This window comes from Coregonus clupeaformis, unplaced genomic scaffold (genome assembly GCF_020615455.1).
Source record: "Coregonus clupeaformis isolate EN_2021a unplaced genomic scaffold, ASM2061545v1 scaf1461, whole genome shotgun sequence".
In the NCBI taxonomy this organism is placed as follows: domain Eukaryota; kingdom Metazoa; phylum Chordata; class Actinopteri; order Salmoniformes; family Salmonidae; genus Coregonus; species Coregonus clupeaformis.
The window spans coordinates 98,268-115,576 of NW_025534915.1; the positions used below are offsets into that span (position 1 = coordinate 98,268).

The 17,309-nt window shown below is 39.3% G+C and overlaps 1 protein-coding gene across 1 annotated transcript in view; it reads right to left on the reverse strand.

Moving 5' to 3' along the window:
- Positions 1-1,620: 1,620 nt before the first annotated feature.
- LOC121577531 (probable E3 ubiquitin-protein ligase makorin-2) overlaps positions 1,621-17,309 on the reverse strand; it is a gene marked incomplete at its 5' end in the record, with an annotated part of 35,086 nt that continues 19,397 nt past the window's right edge. The window contains 2 exon segments of the mRNA XM_045218247.1: positions 1,621-2,586; positions 2,698-2,842. Coding sequence (XP_045074182.1) covers positions 2,428-2,586; positions 2,698-2,842 — 304 coding nt within the window.

Below are 17,309 nucleotides of genomic sequence, written 5' to 3' on the forward strand. Positions count from 1 at the left end.
ACCCATAGGTTACTATATCAGGCTCCATCCATTCATTAACGCATAGGTTACTATATCAGGCTCCATCCATTCATTAACCCATAGGTTACTATATCAGGCTCCATCCATTCATTAACCCATAGGTTACTATATCAGGCTCCATCCATTCATTAACCCATAGGTTACTATATCAGGCTCCATCCATTCATTAACCCATAGGTTACTATATCAGGCTCCATCCATTCATTAACCCATAGGTTACTATATCAGGCTCCATCCATTCATTTACCCATAGGTTACTATATCAGGCTCCATCCATTCATTTACCCATAGGTTACTATATCAGGCTCCATCCATTCATTAACCCATAGGTTACTATATCAGGCTCCATCCATTCATTAACCCATAGGTTACTACATCAGGCTCCATCCATTCATTAACCCATAGGTTACTACATCAGGCTCCATCCATTCATTAACCCATAGGTTACTACATCAGGCTCCATTCATTCATTAACCCATAGGTTACTACATCAGGCTCCATCCATTCATTAACCCATAGGTTACTACATCAGGCTCCATCCATTCATTAACCCATAGGTTACTACATCAGGCTCCATCCATTCATTTACCCATAGGTTACTACATCAGGCTCCATCCATTCATTAACCCATAGGTTACTACATCAGGCTCCATCCATTCATTTACCCATAGGTTACTACATCAGGCTCCATCCATTCATTTACCCATAGGTTACTACATCAGGCTCCATCCATTCATTTACCCATAGGTTACTACATCAGGCTCCATCCATTCATTTACCCATAGGTTACTACATCAGGCTCCATCCATTCATTAACCCATAGGTTACTACATCAGGCTCCATCCATTCATTTACCCATAGGTTACTACATCAGGCTCCATCCATTCATTAACCCATAGGTTACTATATCAGGCTCCATCCATTCATTAACCCATAGGTTACTATTTCAGGCTCCATCCATTCATTTACCCATAGGTTACTATATCAGGCTCCATCCATTCATTTACCCATAGGTTACTATATCAGGCTCCATCCTTGCATTAACCCATAGGTTACTATATCAGGCTCCATCCATTCATTAACCCATAGGTTACTATATCAGGCTCCATCCATTCATTAACCCATAGGTTACTATATCAGGCTCCATCCATTCATTAACCCATAGGTTACTATATCAGGCTCCATCCATTCATTAACCCATAGGTTACTATATCAGGCTCCATCCATTCATTAACCCATAGGTTACTATATCAGGCTCCATCCATTCATTAACCCATGGGTTACTATATCAGGCTCCATCCATTCATTAACCCATAGGTTACTATATCAGGCTCCATCCATTCATTAACCCATAGGTTACTATATCAGGCTCCATCCATTCATTTACCCATAGGTTACTATATCAGGCTCCATCCATTCATTTACCCATAGGTTACTATATCAGGCTCCATCCATTCATTAACCCATAGGTTACTATATTAGGCCTTATCCAAGTTACTCCATCCATTCATTAACCCATAGGTTACTATATCAGGCCTTATCCAAGTTACTCCATCCATTCATTAACCCACAGGTAATACAACATAAATAACACTACAGCACTGTTAAACAGTTGATTTATTCAATGAATGGACTCCTATTGAATAAAAAAATGAAATAATTCAAAGGGAAAGTGGATAAACACAGTAGAAGCCAACATAGAATATACACAACACCATAATAATATTATCTAAACACCAGACAGACTCCCTGCTATAGTTTAGTCTCCCCAGACAGCTTCACTCAACAATAGCTGACTACTGGTAGGAACTCAGTCCTCTGGGCCTCTACACACTGACAGGCTGCTTTATTCTCTTACTGTAGATGAATGATGTGGGATAAGGTCAACATTATCATTATATTTTATACCATTAAAGGATCAAGTTAATAGACCTGAATGTGAGAATCCATCAACACTAAACCGTTCCTCTAGAAGGAACTAGCTACCAGTACAACACCAATGTAACGGTCTAGATTAACACGCCATCATTTCATGAAAAGTGAGTCAAACAGACTTCTGTGCATTAATTTGATTTTGTTTCTCTTTTTAAAATGTCTACATGTAACACCACTGTAGTAATGTGTCATGTTGTGGATCTCTATGACCTCATGGTTCATCCTCATAAAAAGCCTTCCAGAGATAAATGATCTAAATGATCAGAAAATACAGAACCATTACATATACTACTTATTTTCCACCCAAATGTACCATGATTAAAAAACATCATTTAAAAAAGCCTCAAACCATCAACATGAAACGCTTACTAGTGAGGACATGTTATTCTCCAGTGTTGTATGTATGTTTGCAGTTTGATGAGCCATTGGTCAGAGTGCTGGGCTGTGTAGTTTGGGCCCCAGGTTGAGGGCTCAGGGCTGGGCAGACACCCCGCTGCTCTCCTCCCTTCCTGGACCAGACATCTGCATGAAGAGTTCTCTCAGTTCGCTGACCTCGTCGTCCTGCGGCTGGGCAACGCCGCGCTGCTCCCGCTCCTCGATGAAGTCCCACAGACGCACAGAGTTCAGGAACTACAACCCAACAACGCACAGGAGATCTGTTACTTTCACTTAACTAGCATCATGGTATTGTATTGTAGCAGGTATTGGCAGTACCACCATCTCTTATATCTCTTATCGTACCCTCACATTCCCCTCAGAGCCCAGCTGCTTGCGGGGTTTGTCCGGCTCGGCCCGCGTTCCGTCAGGGTAAGCGTGCATATAGAAACACGTTCCTCCAAACGGACAGGTTCCCCGACCCTGGTCAAAGTATTTACACGGCTTCTTACTGCAAGAGAGAGAACAGAACAGGTGTTGGAACTAGGACACTTGGGCAGGGTTAGCGTTAGGGACCTGGGGCCTCATTTATAAAAACTGAACTTGACATAAGAATGTGCTTATCCTCCCAAAAACTTTAGACCATGCGTACGCACAGTTTCTTGTGGTTGAAGTATAGCATTGCAAGAAGGCAAAAGTAGTAGCCTGTAGTATCAACCTAAAGGGGGAAAGAGACTTCTTCCAAATTAAATCAAAACAGTTAGATATGGGGACTCTTATTCCAACAGCCATTAGGCTGTCTGTTGGTCCCTCCAATATACAGCATATAGGGCTGTAAATGTATCCTATTCTGTAGTTTCTGTTTTATGAACTGTCTTTTTAAGCACATGACCAAATGAATTTCCCCCGGTGGGATAATAAAGTTGATCTGAATCTGAGTAGCTTAGTAGCAGCAGCACCCTAATAGTATTCTAAAGTAGCCTAGTAGTATCCTAGAGTAGTATCCTAGTAGTATCCTAGAGTAGTATCCTAGAGTAGTATCCTAGAGTAGTATCCTAGTAGTATCCTAGTAGTATCCTAGAGTAGTATCCTAGAGTAGTACCCTAGTAGTATCCTAGTAGTATCCTAGTAGTATCCTAGAGTAGTATCCTAGAGTAGTAGCCTAGTAGTATCCTAGAGTAGTATCCTAGTAGTATCCTAGAGTAGTAGCCGAGTAGTAGACTAATAGTATCCTAGAATAGTATCCTAGAGTAGTATCCTAGAGTAGTATCCTAGAGTAGTATCCTAGAGTAGTATCCTAGAGTAGTATCCTAGTAGTATCCTAGTAGTATCCTAGAGTAGTATCCTAGTAGTATCCTAAGAGTATCCTAGAGTAGTATCCTAGTAGTATCCTAGAGTAGTAGCCTAGTAGTATCCTAGAGTAGTAGCCTAGTAGTATCCTAAGAGTATCCTAGAGTAGTATCCTAGAGTAGTATCCTAGTAGTATCCTAGAGTAGTATCCTAGTAGTATCCTAGAGTAGTATCCTAGAGTAGTATCCTAGAGTAGTATCCTAGTAGTATCCTAGAGTAGTATCCTAGAGTAGTATCCTAGTAGTATCTTAGAGTAGTATCCTAGAGTAGTAGCCTAGTAGTATCCTAATAGTATCCTAGAGTAGTATCCTAATAGTATCCTAGAGTAGTATCCTAGAGTAGTATCCTAGAGTAGTAGCCTAGTAGTATCCTAAAGTAGTATCCTAGAGTAGTATCCTAGAGTAGTATCCTAATAGTATCCTAGAGTAGTAGACTAGTAGTATCCTAGAGTAGTATCCTAATAGTATCCTAAAGTAGTATCCTAGAGTAGTATCCTAGAGTAGTAGCCTAGTAGTATCCTAATAGTATCCTAAAAGTATCCTAGAGTAGTATCCTAGTAGTATCCTAATAGTATCCTAGAGTAGCAGCCTAGTAGTATCCTAGAGTAGTATCATAGAGTAGTAGCCTAGTAGTATCCTAGAGTAGTATCCTAGTAGTATCCTAGAGTAGTATCCTAATAGTATCCTATAGTAGTATCCTAGAGTAGTATCCTAGAGTAGTATCCTAGTAGTATCCTAATAGTATCCTAGAGTAGTAGCCTAGTAGTATCCTAGAGTAGTAGCCTAGTAGTATCCTAGAGTAGTAGCCTAGCAGTATCCTAGAGTACTATCCTAATAGTATCCTAGAGTAGTATCCTAGTGTAGTATCCTAATAGTATCCTAGAGTAGTATCCTAGAGTAGTAGCCTAGTAGTATCATAATAGTATCATAGAGTAGTATCCTAGAGTAGTATCCTAGTAGTATCCTAGAGTAGTAGCCTAGTAGTATCCTAGAGTAGTAGCCTAGTAGTATCCTAGAGTAGTAGCCTAGTAGTATCCTAGAGTAGTAGCCTAGTAGTATCCTAGAAGTATCCTAGAGTAGTATCCTAATAGTAGTATCCTAGTAGTATCCTAGAGTAGTATCCTATAGTAGTATCCTAGAGTAGTATCCTAGTAGTATCCTAGAGTAGTAGCCTAGTAGTATCCTAGAGTAGTAGCCTAGTAGTATCCTAGAAGTATCCTAGAGTAGTATCCTAATAGTAGTATCCTAGAAGTATCCTAGAGTAGTATCCTAATAGTAGTATCCTAGAGTAGTATCCTAGAGTAGTATCCTAGAGTAGTAGCCTAGTAGTATCCTAGAGTAGTATCCTAGAGTAGTATCATAGAGTAGTAGCCTAGTAGTATCCTAGAGTAGTATCCTAGTAGTATCCTATAGTAGTATCCTAGAGTAGTATCCTAGAGTAGTATCCTAGTAGTATCCTAGAGTAGTAGCCTAGTAGTATCCTAGAGTAGTAGCCTAGTAGTATCCTAGTGTAGTAGCCTAGCAGTATCCTAGAGTACTATCCTAATAGTATCCTAGAGTAGTATCCTAGTGTAGTATCCTAATAGTATCCTAGAGTAGTATCCTAGAGTAGTAGCCTAGTAGTATCCTAATAGTATCCTAGAGTAGTATCCTAGTAGTATCCTAGAGTAGTAGCCTAGTAGTATCCTAGAGTAGTAGCCTAGTAGTATCCTAGAGTAGTAGCCTAGTAGTATCCTAGAGTAGTAGCCTAGTAGTATCCTAGAGTAGTATCCTAATAGTATCCTAGTGTAGTATCCTAGAGTAGTATCCTAGAGTAGTAGCCTAGTAGTATCCTAGAGTAGTAGCCTAGTAGTATCCTAGAAGTATCCTAGAGTAGTATCCTAATAGTAGTATCGTAGTAGTATCCTAGAGTAGTATCCTATAGTAGTATCCTAGTAGTATCCTAGAGTAGTAGCCTAGTAGTATCCTAGAGTAGTAGCCTAGCAGTATCCTAGAGTACTATCCTAATAGTATCCTAGAGTAGTATCCTAGTGTAGTATCCTAATAGTATCCTAGAGTAGTATCCTAGAGTAGTAGCCTAGTAGTATCCTAATAGTATCCTAGAGTAGTATCCTAGAGTAGTATCCTAGTAGTATCCTAGAGTAGTAGCCTAGTAGTATCCTATAGTAGTAGCCTAGTAGTATCCTAGAGTAGTAGCCTAGTAGTATCCTAGAGTAGTATCCTAATAGTATCCTAGTGTAGTATCCTAGAGTAGTATCCTAGAGTAGTATCCTAGTAGTATCCTAGAGTAGTAGCCTAGTAGTATCCTAGAGTAGTAGCCTAGTAGTATCCTAGAAGTATCCTAGAGTAGTATCCTAATAGTAGTAGCCTAGTAGTATCCTAGAGTAGTAGCCTAGTAGTATCCTAGAAGTATCCTAGAGTAGTATCCTAATAGTAGTATCCTAGTAGTATCCTAGAGTAGTATCCTAGTAGTATCCTAGAGTAGTAGCCTAGTAGTATCCTAGAGTAGTAGCCTAGTAGTATCCTAGAAGTATCCTAGAGTAGTATCCTAATAGTAGTATCCTAGAAGTATCCTAGAGTAGTATCCTAATAGTAGTATCCTAGTAGTATCCTAGAGTAGTATCCTAGAGTAGTATCCTAGAGTAGTAGCCTAGTAGTATCCTAGAGTAGTATCATACAGTAGTAGCCTAGTAGTATCCTAAAGTAGTATCCTAGTAGTATCCTAGAGTAGTATCCTAATAGTATCCTATAGTAGTATCCTAGTAGTATCCTAGAGTAGTATCCTAGAGTAGTATCCTAGTAGTATCCTAATAGTATCCTAGAGTAGTAGCCTAGTAGTATCCTAGAGTAGTAGCCTAGTAGTATCCTAGAGTAGTAGCCTAGCAGTATCCTATAGTACTATCCTAATAGTATCCTAGAGTAGTATCCTAGTGTAGTATCCTAATAGTATCCTAGAGTAGTATCCTAGAGTAGTATCCTAGTAGTATCCTAATAGTATCCTAGAGTAGTATCCTAGAGTAGTATCCTAGTAGTATCCTAGAGTAGTAGCCTAGTAGTATCCTAGAGTAGTAGCCTAGTAGTATCCTAGAGTAGTAGCCTAGTAGTATCCTAGAGTAGTATCCTAATAGTATCCTAGTGTAGTATCCTAGAGTAGTATCCTAGTAGTATCCTAGAGTAGTAGCCTAGTAGTATCCTAGAGTAGTAGCCTAGTAGTATCCTAGAAGTATCCTAGAGTAGTATCTTAATAGTAGTATCCTAGTAGTATCCTAGAGTAGTATCCTATAGTAGTATCCTAGTAGTATCCTAGAGTAGTAGCCTAATAGTATCCTAGAGTAGTATCCTAGAGTAGTAGCCTAGTAGTATCCTAGAGTAGTATCCTAGTAGTATCCTAGAGTAGTATCCTAGAGTAGTATCCTAGTAGTATCCTAGTAGTATCCTAGAGTAGTATCCTAGAGTAGTATCCTAGTAGTATCCTAGAGTAGTAGCCTAGTAGTATCCTAATAGTATCCTAAAGTAGTATCCTAGAGTAGTATCCTAATAGTATCCTAGAGTAGTAGCCTAGTAGTATCCTAATAGTATCCTAAAGTAGTATCCTAGAGTAGCAGCCTAGTAGTATCCTAGAGTAGTAGCCTAGTAGTATCCTAGAGTAGTAGCCTGGTAGTATCCTAGAGTAGTAGCCTAGTAGTATCCTAGAGTAGTAGCCTAGTAGTATCCTAGAGTACTATCCTAAAAGTATCCTAGAGTAGTATCCTAGTAGTATCCTAATAGTATCCTAGAGTACCAGCCTAGTAGTATCCTAGAGTAGTATCCTAATAGTATCCTATAGTAGTATCCTAGAGTAGTATCCTAGAGTAGTATCCTAGTAGTATCCTAATAGTATCCTAATAGTATCCTAGAGTAGTAGCCCTAGTAGTATCCAAGAGTAGTAGCCTAGTAGTATCCTAGAGTAGTAGCCTAGCAGTATCCTAGAGTACTATCCTAAAAGTATCCTAGAGTAGTATCCTAGTGTAGTATCCTAATAGTATCCTAGAGTAGTATCCTAGAGTAGTAGCCTAGTAGTATCCTAATAGTATCCTAGAGTAGTATCCTAGAGTAGTATCCTAGTAGTATCCTAGAGTAGTAGCCTAGTAGTATCCTAGAGTAGTAGCCTAGTAGTATCCTAGAGTAGTAGCCTAGTAGTATCCTAGAGTAGTATCCTAATAATATCTGAGTGTAATATCCTAGTAGTATCCTAGAGTAGTATCCTAGAGTAGTATCCTAGAGTAGTATCCTAGAGTAGTATCCTAGTAGTATCCTAGAGTAGTAGCCTAGTAGTATCCTAATAGTATCCTAAAGTAGTATCCTAGAGTAGTATCCTAATAGTATCCTAGAGTAGTAGCCTAGTAGTATCCTAATAGTATCCCTAAAGTAGTATCCTAGAGTAGCAGCCTAGTAGTATCCTAGAGTAGTAGCCTAGTAGTATCCTAGAGTAGTAGCCTAGTAGTATCCTAGAGTAGTAGCCTAGTAGTATCCTAGAGTAGTAGCCTAGTAGTATCCTAGAGTAGTAGCCTAGTAGTATCCTAGAGTAGTAGCCTAGTAGTATCCTAGAGTACTATCCTAAAAGTATCCTAGAGTAGTATCCTAGTAGTATCCTAATAGTATCCTAGAGTACCATCCTAGTAGTATCCTAGAGTAGTATCCTAATAGTATCCTATAGTAGTATCCTAGAGTAGTATCCTAGAGTAGTATCCTAATAGTATCCTAGAGTAGTAGCCTAGTAGTATCCTAGAGTAGTAGCCTAGTAGTATCCTAGAGTAGTAGCCTAGCAGTATCCTAGGAGTACTATCCTAAAAGTATCCTAGAGTAGTATCCTAGTGTAGTATCCTAATAGTATCCTAGAGTAGTATCCTAGAGTAGTAGCCTAGTAGTATCCTAATAGTATCCTAGAGTAGTATCCTAGTAGTATCCTAGAGTAGTAGCCTAGTAGTATCCTAGAGTAGTAGCCTAGTAGTATCCTAGAGTAGTAGCCTAGTAGTATCTCAGAGTAGTATCCTAATAGTATCCCTAGTGTAGTATCCTAGTAGTATCCTAGAGTAGTATCCTAGAGTAGTATCCTGGAGTAGTAGCCTAGTAGTATCCTAGAGTAGTAGCCTAGTAGTATCCTAGTAGTATCCTAGAGTAGTATCCTAATAGTATCCTAGAGTAGTATCCTAGTGTAGTATCCTAGTAGTATCCTAGAGTAGTAGCCTAGTAGTGCATTTTTATTTAATTTTTTGTGTGCATTTTTGGTCATTTAGCAGACGCTCTTATCCAGAGCGACTTACAGGAACAATTAGGGTTAAGTGCCTTGCTCAAGGGCACAGACAGATTTTTCACCTAGTCGGCTCGGGATTAGAACCAGCGACCTTTCGGTTACTGGCACAACGCTCTTACCCACTAAGCTACCTGCCGCCTACCTGCCGTAGTATCCAGAGTAGTAGCCTAGTAGTATCCTAGAGTAGTAGCCTAGTAGTATCCCTAGAGTAGTAGCCTAGTAGTATCCTAGAGTAGTAGCCTAATAGTATCCTAGAGTAGTAGTCTAGTAGTATCCTAGAGTAGTATCCTAGTGTAGTATCATAGTAGTATCCTAGAGTAGTAGCCTAGTAGTATCATAGAGTAGTAGCCTAGTAGTATCCTAGAGTAGTATCCTAGTGTAGTATCCTAGTAGTATCCTAGTGTAGTATCCTAGTAGTATCCTAGAGTAGTATCCTAGTAGTATCCTAGAGTAGTAGCCTAGTAGTATCCTAATAGTATCCTAGAGTAGTATCCTAGAGTAGTATCCTAGTAGTATCCTAGAGTAGTATCCTAGTAGTATCCTAGAGTAGTAGCCTAATAGTATCCTATATTAGTATCCTAGAGTAGTATCCTAGAGTAGTATCCTAGAGTAGTAGCCTAGTAGTATCCTAGAGTAGTATCCTAGTGTAGTATCCTAGTAGTATCCTAGAGTAGTAGCCTAGTAGTATCCTAATAGTATCCTAGAGTAGTATCCTAGAGTAGTATCCTAGTAGTATCCTAGAGTAGTAGCCTAATAGTATCCTAGAGTAGTATCCTAGAGTAGTATCCTAGTAGTATCCTAGAGTAGTAGCCTAGTAGTATCCTAGAGTAGTAGACTAGTAGTATCATAGAGTAGTAGCCTAGTAGTATCCTAGAGTAGTAGCCTAGTAGTATCCTAGAGCAGTATCCTAGTAGATTCCTAGTAGAATCCTAGAGTAGTATCCCTAGAGTAGTATCCCTAGTAGTATCCTAATAGTATCCTAGAGTAGTAGCCTAGTAGTATCCAAGAGTAGTAGCCTAGTAGTATCCTAGAGTAGTAGCCTAGTAGTATCCTAGAGTACTATCCTAAAAGTATCCTAGAGTAGTATCCTAGTGTAGTATCCCTAATAGTATCCTAGAGTAGTATCCTAGAGTAGTAGCCTAGTAGTATCCTAATAGTATCCTAGAGTAGTATCCTAGAGTAGAATCCTTATAGTATCCTAGAGTAGTAGCCTAGTAGTATCCTAGAGTAGTAGCCTTGTAGTATCCTAGAGTAGTAACCTAGTAGTATCCTAGAGTAGTATCCTAATAGTATCCTAGTGTAGTATCCTAGTAGTATCCTAGAGTAGTATCCTAGAGTAGTATCCTAGAGTAGTATCCTAGTAGTATCCTAGAGTAGTAGCCTAGTAGTATCCTAGAGTAGTAGCCTAGTAGTATCCTAGAGTAGTAGCCCTAGTAGTATCCTAGAGTAGTATCCTCTAATAGTATCCTAGAGTAGTATCCTAGTGTAGTATCCTAGTAGTATCCTAGAGTAGTAGCCTAGTAGTGCATTTTTATTTTATTTTTGTGTGCATTTTTGGTCATTTAGCAGACGCTCTTATCCAGAGCGACTTACAGGAGCAATTAGGGTTAAGTGCCTTGCTCAAGGGCACAGACAGATTTTTCACTTAGTCGGCTCGGGATTAGAACCAGCGACCTTTCGGTTACTGGCACAACGCTCTTACCCACTAAGCTACCTGCCGCCCTACCTGCCGTAGTATCCTAGAGTAGTAGCCTAGTAGTATCCTAGAGTAGTAGCCTAGTAGTATCCTAGGGTAGTAGCCCTATAGTATCCTAGAGTAGTAGCCTAGTAGTATCCTAGAGTACTATCTAAGTATCCTAGAGTAGTATCCTAGTAGTATCCTAATAGTATCCTAGAGTAGCATCCTAGTAGTATCCTAGAGTAGTATCCTAGTAGTATCCTATAGTAGTATCCTAGAGTAGTATCCTAGAGTAGTATCCTAGTAGTATCCTAATAGTATCCTAGAGTAGTAGTAGTAGCCTAGTAGTATCCTAGAGTAGTAGCCTAGCAGTATCCTAGTAGTATCCTAGAGCAGTATCCTAGAGTAGTATCCTAGAAGTATCCTAGAGTAGTATCCTAGGTAGTATCCTAATAGTATCCTAGAGTAGTATCCTAGAGTAGTAGCCTAGTAGTATCCTAAGTAGTATCCTAGTAGTATCCTAGAGTAGTATCCTAGTAGTATCCTAGAGTAGTAGCCTAGTAGTATCCTAGAGTAGTAGCCTAGTAGTATCCTAGAGAGAGTAGTCCTAGTAGTATCCTAGAGTAGTATCCTAGTAGTATCCTAGTAGTATCCTAGTAGTATCCTAGAGTAGTATCCTAGAGTAGTATCCTAGAGTAGTAGCCTAGTAGTATCCTAGAGTAGTAGCCTAGTAGTATCCTAGTAGTATCCTAGAGTAGTATCCTAATAGTATCCTAGTGTAGTATCCTAGAGGTAGTATCCTAGTAGTATCCTAGGGTAGTAGCCTAGTAGTATCCTAGAGTAGTAGCCTAGTAGTATCCTAGAGTAGTATCCTAGAGTAGTATCCTAGAGTAGTATCCTAGAGATAGTATCCTAGAGTAGTAGTCTAGTAGTATCCTAGAGTAGTATCCTAGTGAGTATCATAGTAGTATCCTAGAGTAGTAGCCTAGTAGTATCATAGAGTAGTAGCCTAGTAGTATCCTAGAGTAGTATCCTAGTGTAGTATCCTAGTAGTATCCTAGTAGTATCCTAGAGTAGTATCCTAGTAGTATCCTAGTAGTATCCTAGAGTAGTATCCTAGTAGTATCCTAGATAGTATCCTAGAGTAGTATCCTAGAGTAGTATCCTAGTAGTATCCTAGAGTAGTAGCCTAGTAGTATCCTAGAGTAGTATCCTAGTAGTAGCCTAGTAGTATCCCTAGAGTAGTATCCTAGTAGTATCCTAGAGTAGTATCCTAGAGTAGTATCCTAGTAGTATCCTAGTAGTATCCTAGAGTAGTATCCTAGAGTAGTAGCCTAGTAGTATCCTAGAGTAGTAGCCTAGTAGTATCCTAGAGTAGTAGCCTAGTAGTATCCTAGAGTAGTAGCCTAGTAGTATCCTAGAGTACTATCCTAAAAGTATCCTAGAGTAGTATCCTAGTAGTATCCTAATAGTATCCTAGAGTACCAGCCTAGTAGTATCCTAGAGTAGTATCCTAATAGTATCCTATAGTAGTATCCTAGAGTAGTATCCTAGAGTAGTATCCTAGTAGTATCCTAATAGTATCCTAATAGTATCCTAGAGTAGTAGCCTAGTAGTATCCTAGAGTAGTAGCCTAGTAGTATCCTAGAGTAGTAGCCTAGCAGTATCCTAGAGTACTATCCTAAAAGTATCCTAGAGTAGTATCCTAGTGTAGTATCCTAATAGTATCCTAGAGTAGTATCCTAGAGTAGTAGCCTAGTAGTATCCTAATAGTATCCTAGAGTAGTATCCTAGAGTAGTATCCTAGTAGTATCCTAGAGTAGTAGCCTAGTAGTATCCTAGAGTAGTAGCCTAGTAGTATCCTAGAGTAGTAGCCTAGTAGTATCCTAGAGTAGTATCCTAATAATATCTGAGTGTAATATCCTAGTAGTATCCTAGAGTAGTATCCTAGAGTAGTATCCTAGAGTAGTATCCTAGAGTAGTATCCTAGTAGTATCCTAGAGTAGTAGCCTAGTAGTATCCTAATAGTATCCTAAAGTAGTATCCTAGAGTAGTATCCTAATAGTATCCTAGAGTAGTAGCCTAGTAGTATCCTAATAGTATCCTAAAGTAGTATCCTAGAGTAGCAGCCTAGTAGTATCCTAGAGTAGTAGCCTAGTAGTATCCTAGAGTAGTAGCCTAGTAGTATCCTAGAGTAGTAGCCTAGTAGTATCCTAGAGTAGTAGCCTAGTAGTATCCTAGAGTAGTAGCCTAGTAGTATCCTAGAGTAGTAGCCTAGTAGTATCCTAGAGTACTATCCTAAAAGTATCCTAGAGTAGTATCCTAGTAGTATCCTAATAGTATCCTAGAGTACCATCCTAGTAGTATCCTAGAGTAGTATCCTAATAGTATCCTATAGTAGTATCCTAGAGTAGTATCCTAGAGTAGTATCCTAATAGTATCCTAGAGTAGTAGCCTAGTAGTATCCTAGAGTAGTAGCCTAGTAGTATCCTAGAGTAGTAGCCTAGCAGTATCCTAGAGTACTATCCTAAAAGTATCCTAGAGTAGTATCCTAGTGTAGTATCCTAATAGTATCCTAGAGTAGTATCCTAGAGTAGTAGCCTAGTAGTATCCTAATAGTATCCTAGAGTAGTATCCTAGTAGTATCCTAGAGTAGTAGCCTAGTAGTATCCTAGAGTAGTAGCCTAGTAGTATCCTAGAGTAGTAGCCTAGTAGTATCCTAGAGTAGTATCCTAATAGTATCCTAGTGTAGTATCCTAGTAGTATCCTAGAGTAGTATCCTAGAGTAGTATCCTAGAGTAGTAGCCTAGTAGTATCCTAGAGTAGTAGCCTAGTAGTATCCTAGTAGTATCCTAGAGTAGTATCCTAATAGTATCCTAGAGTAGTATCCTAGTGTAGTATCCTAGTAGTATCCTAGAGTAGTAGCCTAGTAGTGCATTTTTATTTAATTTTTGTGTGCATTTTTGGTCATTTAGCAGACGCTCTTATCCAGAGCGACTTACAGGAGCAATTAGGGTTAAGTGCCTTGCTCAAGGGCACAGACAGATTTTTCACCTAGTCGGCTCGGGGATTAGAACCAGCGACCTTTCGGTTACTGGCACAACGCTCTTACCCACTAAGCTACCTGCCGCCCTACCTGCCGTAGTATCCTAGAGTAGTAGCCTAGTAGTATCCTAGAGTAGTAGCCTAGTAGTATCCTAGAGTAGTAGCCTAATAGTATCCTAGAGTAGTAGTCTAGTAGTATCCTAGAGTAGTATCCTAGTGTAGTATCATAGTAGTATCCTAGAGTAGTAGCCTAGTAGTATCATAGAGTAGTAGCCTAGTAGTATCCTAGAGTAGTATCCTAGTGTAGTATCCTAGTAGTATCCTAGTGTAGTATCCTAGTAGTATCCTAGAGTAGTATCCTAGTAGTATCCTAGAGTAGTAGCCTAGTAGTATCCTAATAGTATCCTAGAGTAGTATCCTAGAGTAGTATCCTAGTAGTATCCTAGAGTAGTATCCTAGTAGTATCCTAGAGTAGTAGCCTAATAGTATCCTATATTAGTATCCTAGAGTAGTATCCTAGAGTAGTATCCTAGAGTAGTAGCCTAGTAGTATCCTAGAGTAGTATCCTAGTGTAGTATCCTAGTAGTATCCTAGAGTAGTAGCCTAGTAGTATCCTAATAGTATCCTAGAGTAGTATCCTAGAGTAGTATCCTAGTAGTATCCTAGAGTAGTAGCCTAATAGTATCCTAGAGTAGTATCCTAGAGTAGTATCCTAGTAGTATCCTAGAGTAGTAGCCTAGTAGTATCCTAGAGTAGTAGACTAGTAGTATCATAGAGTAGTAGCCTAGTAGTATCCTAGAGTAGTAGCCTAGTAGTATCCTAGAGCAGTATCCTAGTAGATTCCTAGTAGAATCCTAGAGTAGTATCCTAGAGTAGTATCCTAGTAGTATCCTAATAGTATCCTAGAGTAGTAGCCTAGTAGTATCCTAGAGTAGTAGCCTAGTAGTATCCTAGAGTAGTAGCCTAGCAGTATCCTAGAGTACTATCCTAAAAGTATCCTAGAGTAGTATCCTAGTGTAGTATCCTAATAGTATCCTAGAGTAGTATCCTAGAGTAGTAGCCTAGTAGTATCCTAATAGTATCCTAGAGTAGTATCCTAGAGTAGTATCCTAGTAGTATCCTAGAGTAGTAGCCTAGTAGTATCCTAGAGTAGTAGCCTAGTAGTATCCTAGAGTAGTAGCCTAGTAGTATCCTAGAGTAGTATCCTAATAGTATCCTAGTGTAGTATCCTAGTAGTATCCTAGAGTAGTATCCTAGAGTAGTATCCTAGAGTAGTATCCTAGTAGTATCCTAGAGTAGTAGCCTAGTAGTATCCTAGAGTAGTAGCCTAGTAGTATCCTAGAGTAGTAGCCTAGTAGTATCCTAGAGTAGTATCCTAATAGTATCCTAGAGTAGTATCCTAGTGTAGTATCCTAGTAGTATCCTAGAGTAGTAGCCTAGTAGTGCATTTTTATTTTATTTTTGTGTGCATTTTTGGTCATTTAGCAGACGCTCTTATCCAGAGCGACTTACAGGAGCAATTAGGGTTAAGTGCCTTGCTCAAGGGCACAGACAGATTTTTCACTTAGTCGGCTCGGGGATTAGAACCAGCGACCTTTCGGTTACTGGCACAACGCTCTTACCCACTAAGCTACCTGCCGCCCTACCTGCCGTAGTATCCTAGAGTAGTAGCCTAGTAGTATCCTAGAGTAGTAGCCTAGTAGTATCCTAGAGTAGTAGCCTAATAGTATCCTAGAGTAGTAGCCTAGTAGTATCCTAGAGTACTATCCTAAAAGTATCCTAGAGTAGTATCCTAGTAGTATCCTAATAGTATCCTAGAGTACCATCCTAGTAGTATCCTAGAGTAGTATCCTAATAGTATCCTATAGTAGTATCCTAGAGTAGTATCCTAGAGTAGTATCCTAGTAGTATCCTAATAGTATCCTAGAGTAGTAGCCTAGTAGTATCCTAGAGTAGTAGCCTAGCAGTATCCTAGAGTAGTAGCCTAGCAGTATCCTAGAGTACTATCCTAAAAGTATCCTAGAGTAGTATCCTAGTGTAGTATCCTAATAGTATCCTAGAGTAGTATCCTAGAGTAGTAGCCTAGTAGTATCCTAATAGTATCCTAGAGTAGTATCCTAGTAGTATCCTAGAGTAGTAGCCTAGTAGTATCCTAGAGTAGTAGCCTAGTAGTATCCTAGAGTAGTAGCCTAGTAGTATCCTAGAGTAGTATCCTAATAGTATCCTAGTGTAGTATCCTAGTAGTATCCTAGAGTAGTATCCTAGAGTAGTATCCTAGAGTAGTAGCCTAGTAGTATCCTAGAGTAGTAGCCTAGTAGTATCCTAGTAGTATCCTAGAGTAGTATCCTAATAGTATCCTAGAGTAGTATCCTAGTGTAGTATCCTAGTAGTATCCTAGAGTAGTAGCCTAGTAGTGCATTTTTTATTTAATTTTTTGTGTGCATTTTTGGTCATTTAGCAGACGCTCTTATCCAGAGCGACTTACAGGAGCAATTAGGGTTAAGTGCCTTGCTCAAGGGCACAGACAGATTTTTCACCTAGTCGGCTCGGGGATTAGAACCAGCGACCTTTCGGTTACTGGCACAACGCTCTTACCCACTAAGCTACCTGCCGCCTACCTGCCGTAGTATCCTAGAGTAGTAGCCTAGTAGTATCCTAGAGTAGTAGCCTAGTAGTATCCTAGAGTAGTAGCCTAATAGTATCCTAGAGTAGTAGTCTAGTAGTATCCTAGAGTAGTATCCTAGTGTAGTATCATAGTAGTATCCTAGAGTAGTAGCCTAGTAGTATCATAGAGTAGTAGCCTAGTAGTATCCTAGAGTAGTATCCTAGTGTAGTATCCTAGTAGTATCCTAGTGTAGTATCCTAGTAGTATCCTAGGGTATCAGTAGTATCCTAGAGCAGTAGCCTAGTAGTATCCTAATAGTATCCTAGAGTAGTATCCTAGAGTAGTATCCTAGTAGTATCCTAGAGTAGTATCCTAGTAGTATCCTAGAGTAGTAGCCTAATAGTATCCTATATTAGTATCCTAGAGTAGTATCCTAGAGTAGTATCCTAGAGTAGTAGTCTAGGTAGTACCTAGTAGTATCCTAGAGTAGTATCCTAGAGTAGTATCCTAGTAGTATCCTGAGTAGTAGCCTAGTAGTATCCTAATAGTATCCTAGAGTAGTATCCTAGAGTAGTATCCTAGTAGTATCCTAGAGTAGTAGCCTAATAGTATCCTAGAGTAGTATCCTAGAGTAGTATCCTAGTAGTATCCTAGAGTAGTAGCCTAGTAGTATCCTAGAGTAGTAGACTAGTAGTATCATAGAGTAGTAGCCTAGTAGTATCCTAGAGTAGTAGCCTAGTAGTATCCTAGAGCAGTATCCTAGTAGATTCCTAGTAGAATCCTAGAGTAGTATCCTAGAGTAGTATCCTAGTAGTATCCTAATAGTATCCTAATAGTATCCTAGAGTAGTAGCCTAGTAGTATCCTAGAGTAGTAGCCTAGTAGTATCCTAGAGTAGTAGCCTAGCAGTATCCTAGAGTACTATCCTAAAAGTATCCTAGAGTAGTATCCTAGTGTAGTATCCTAATAGTATCCTAGAGTAGTATCCTAGAGTAGTAGCCTAGTAGTA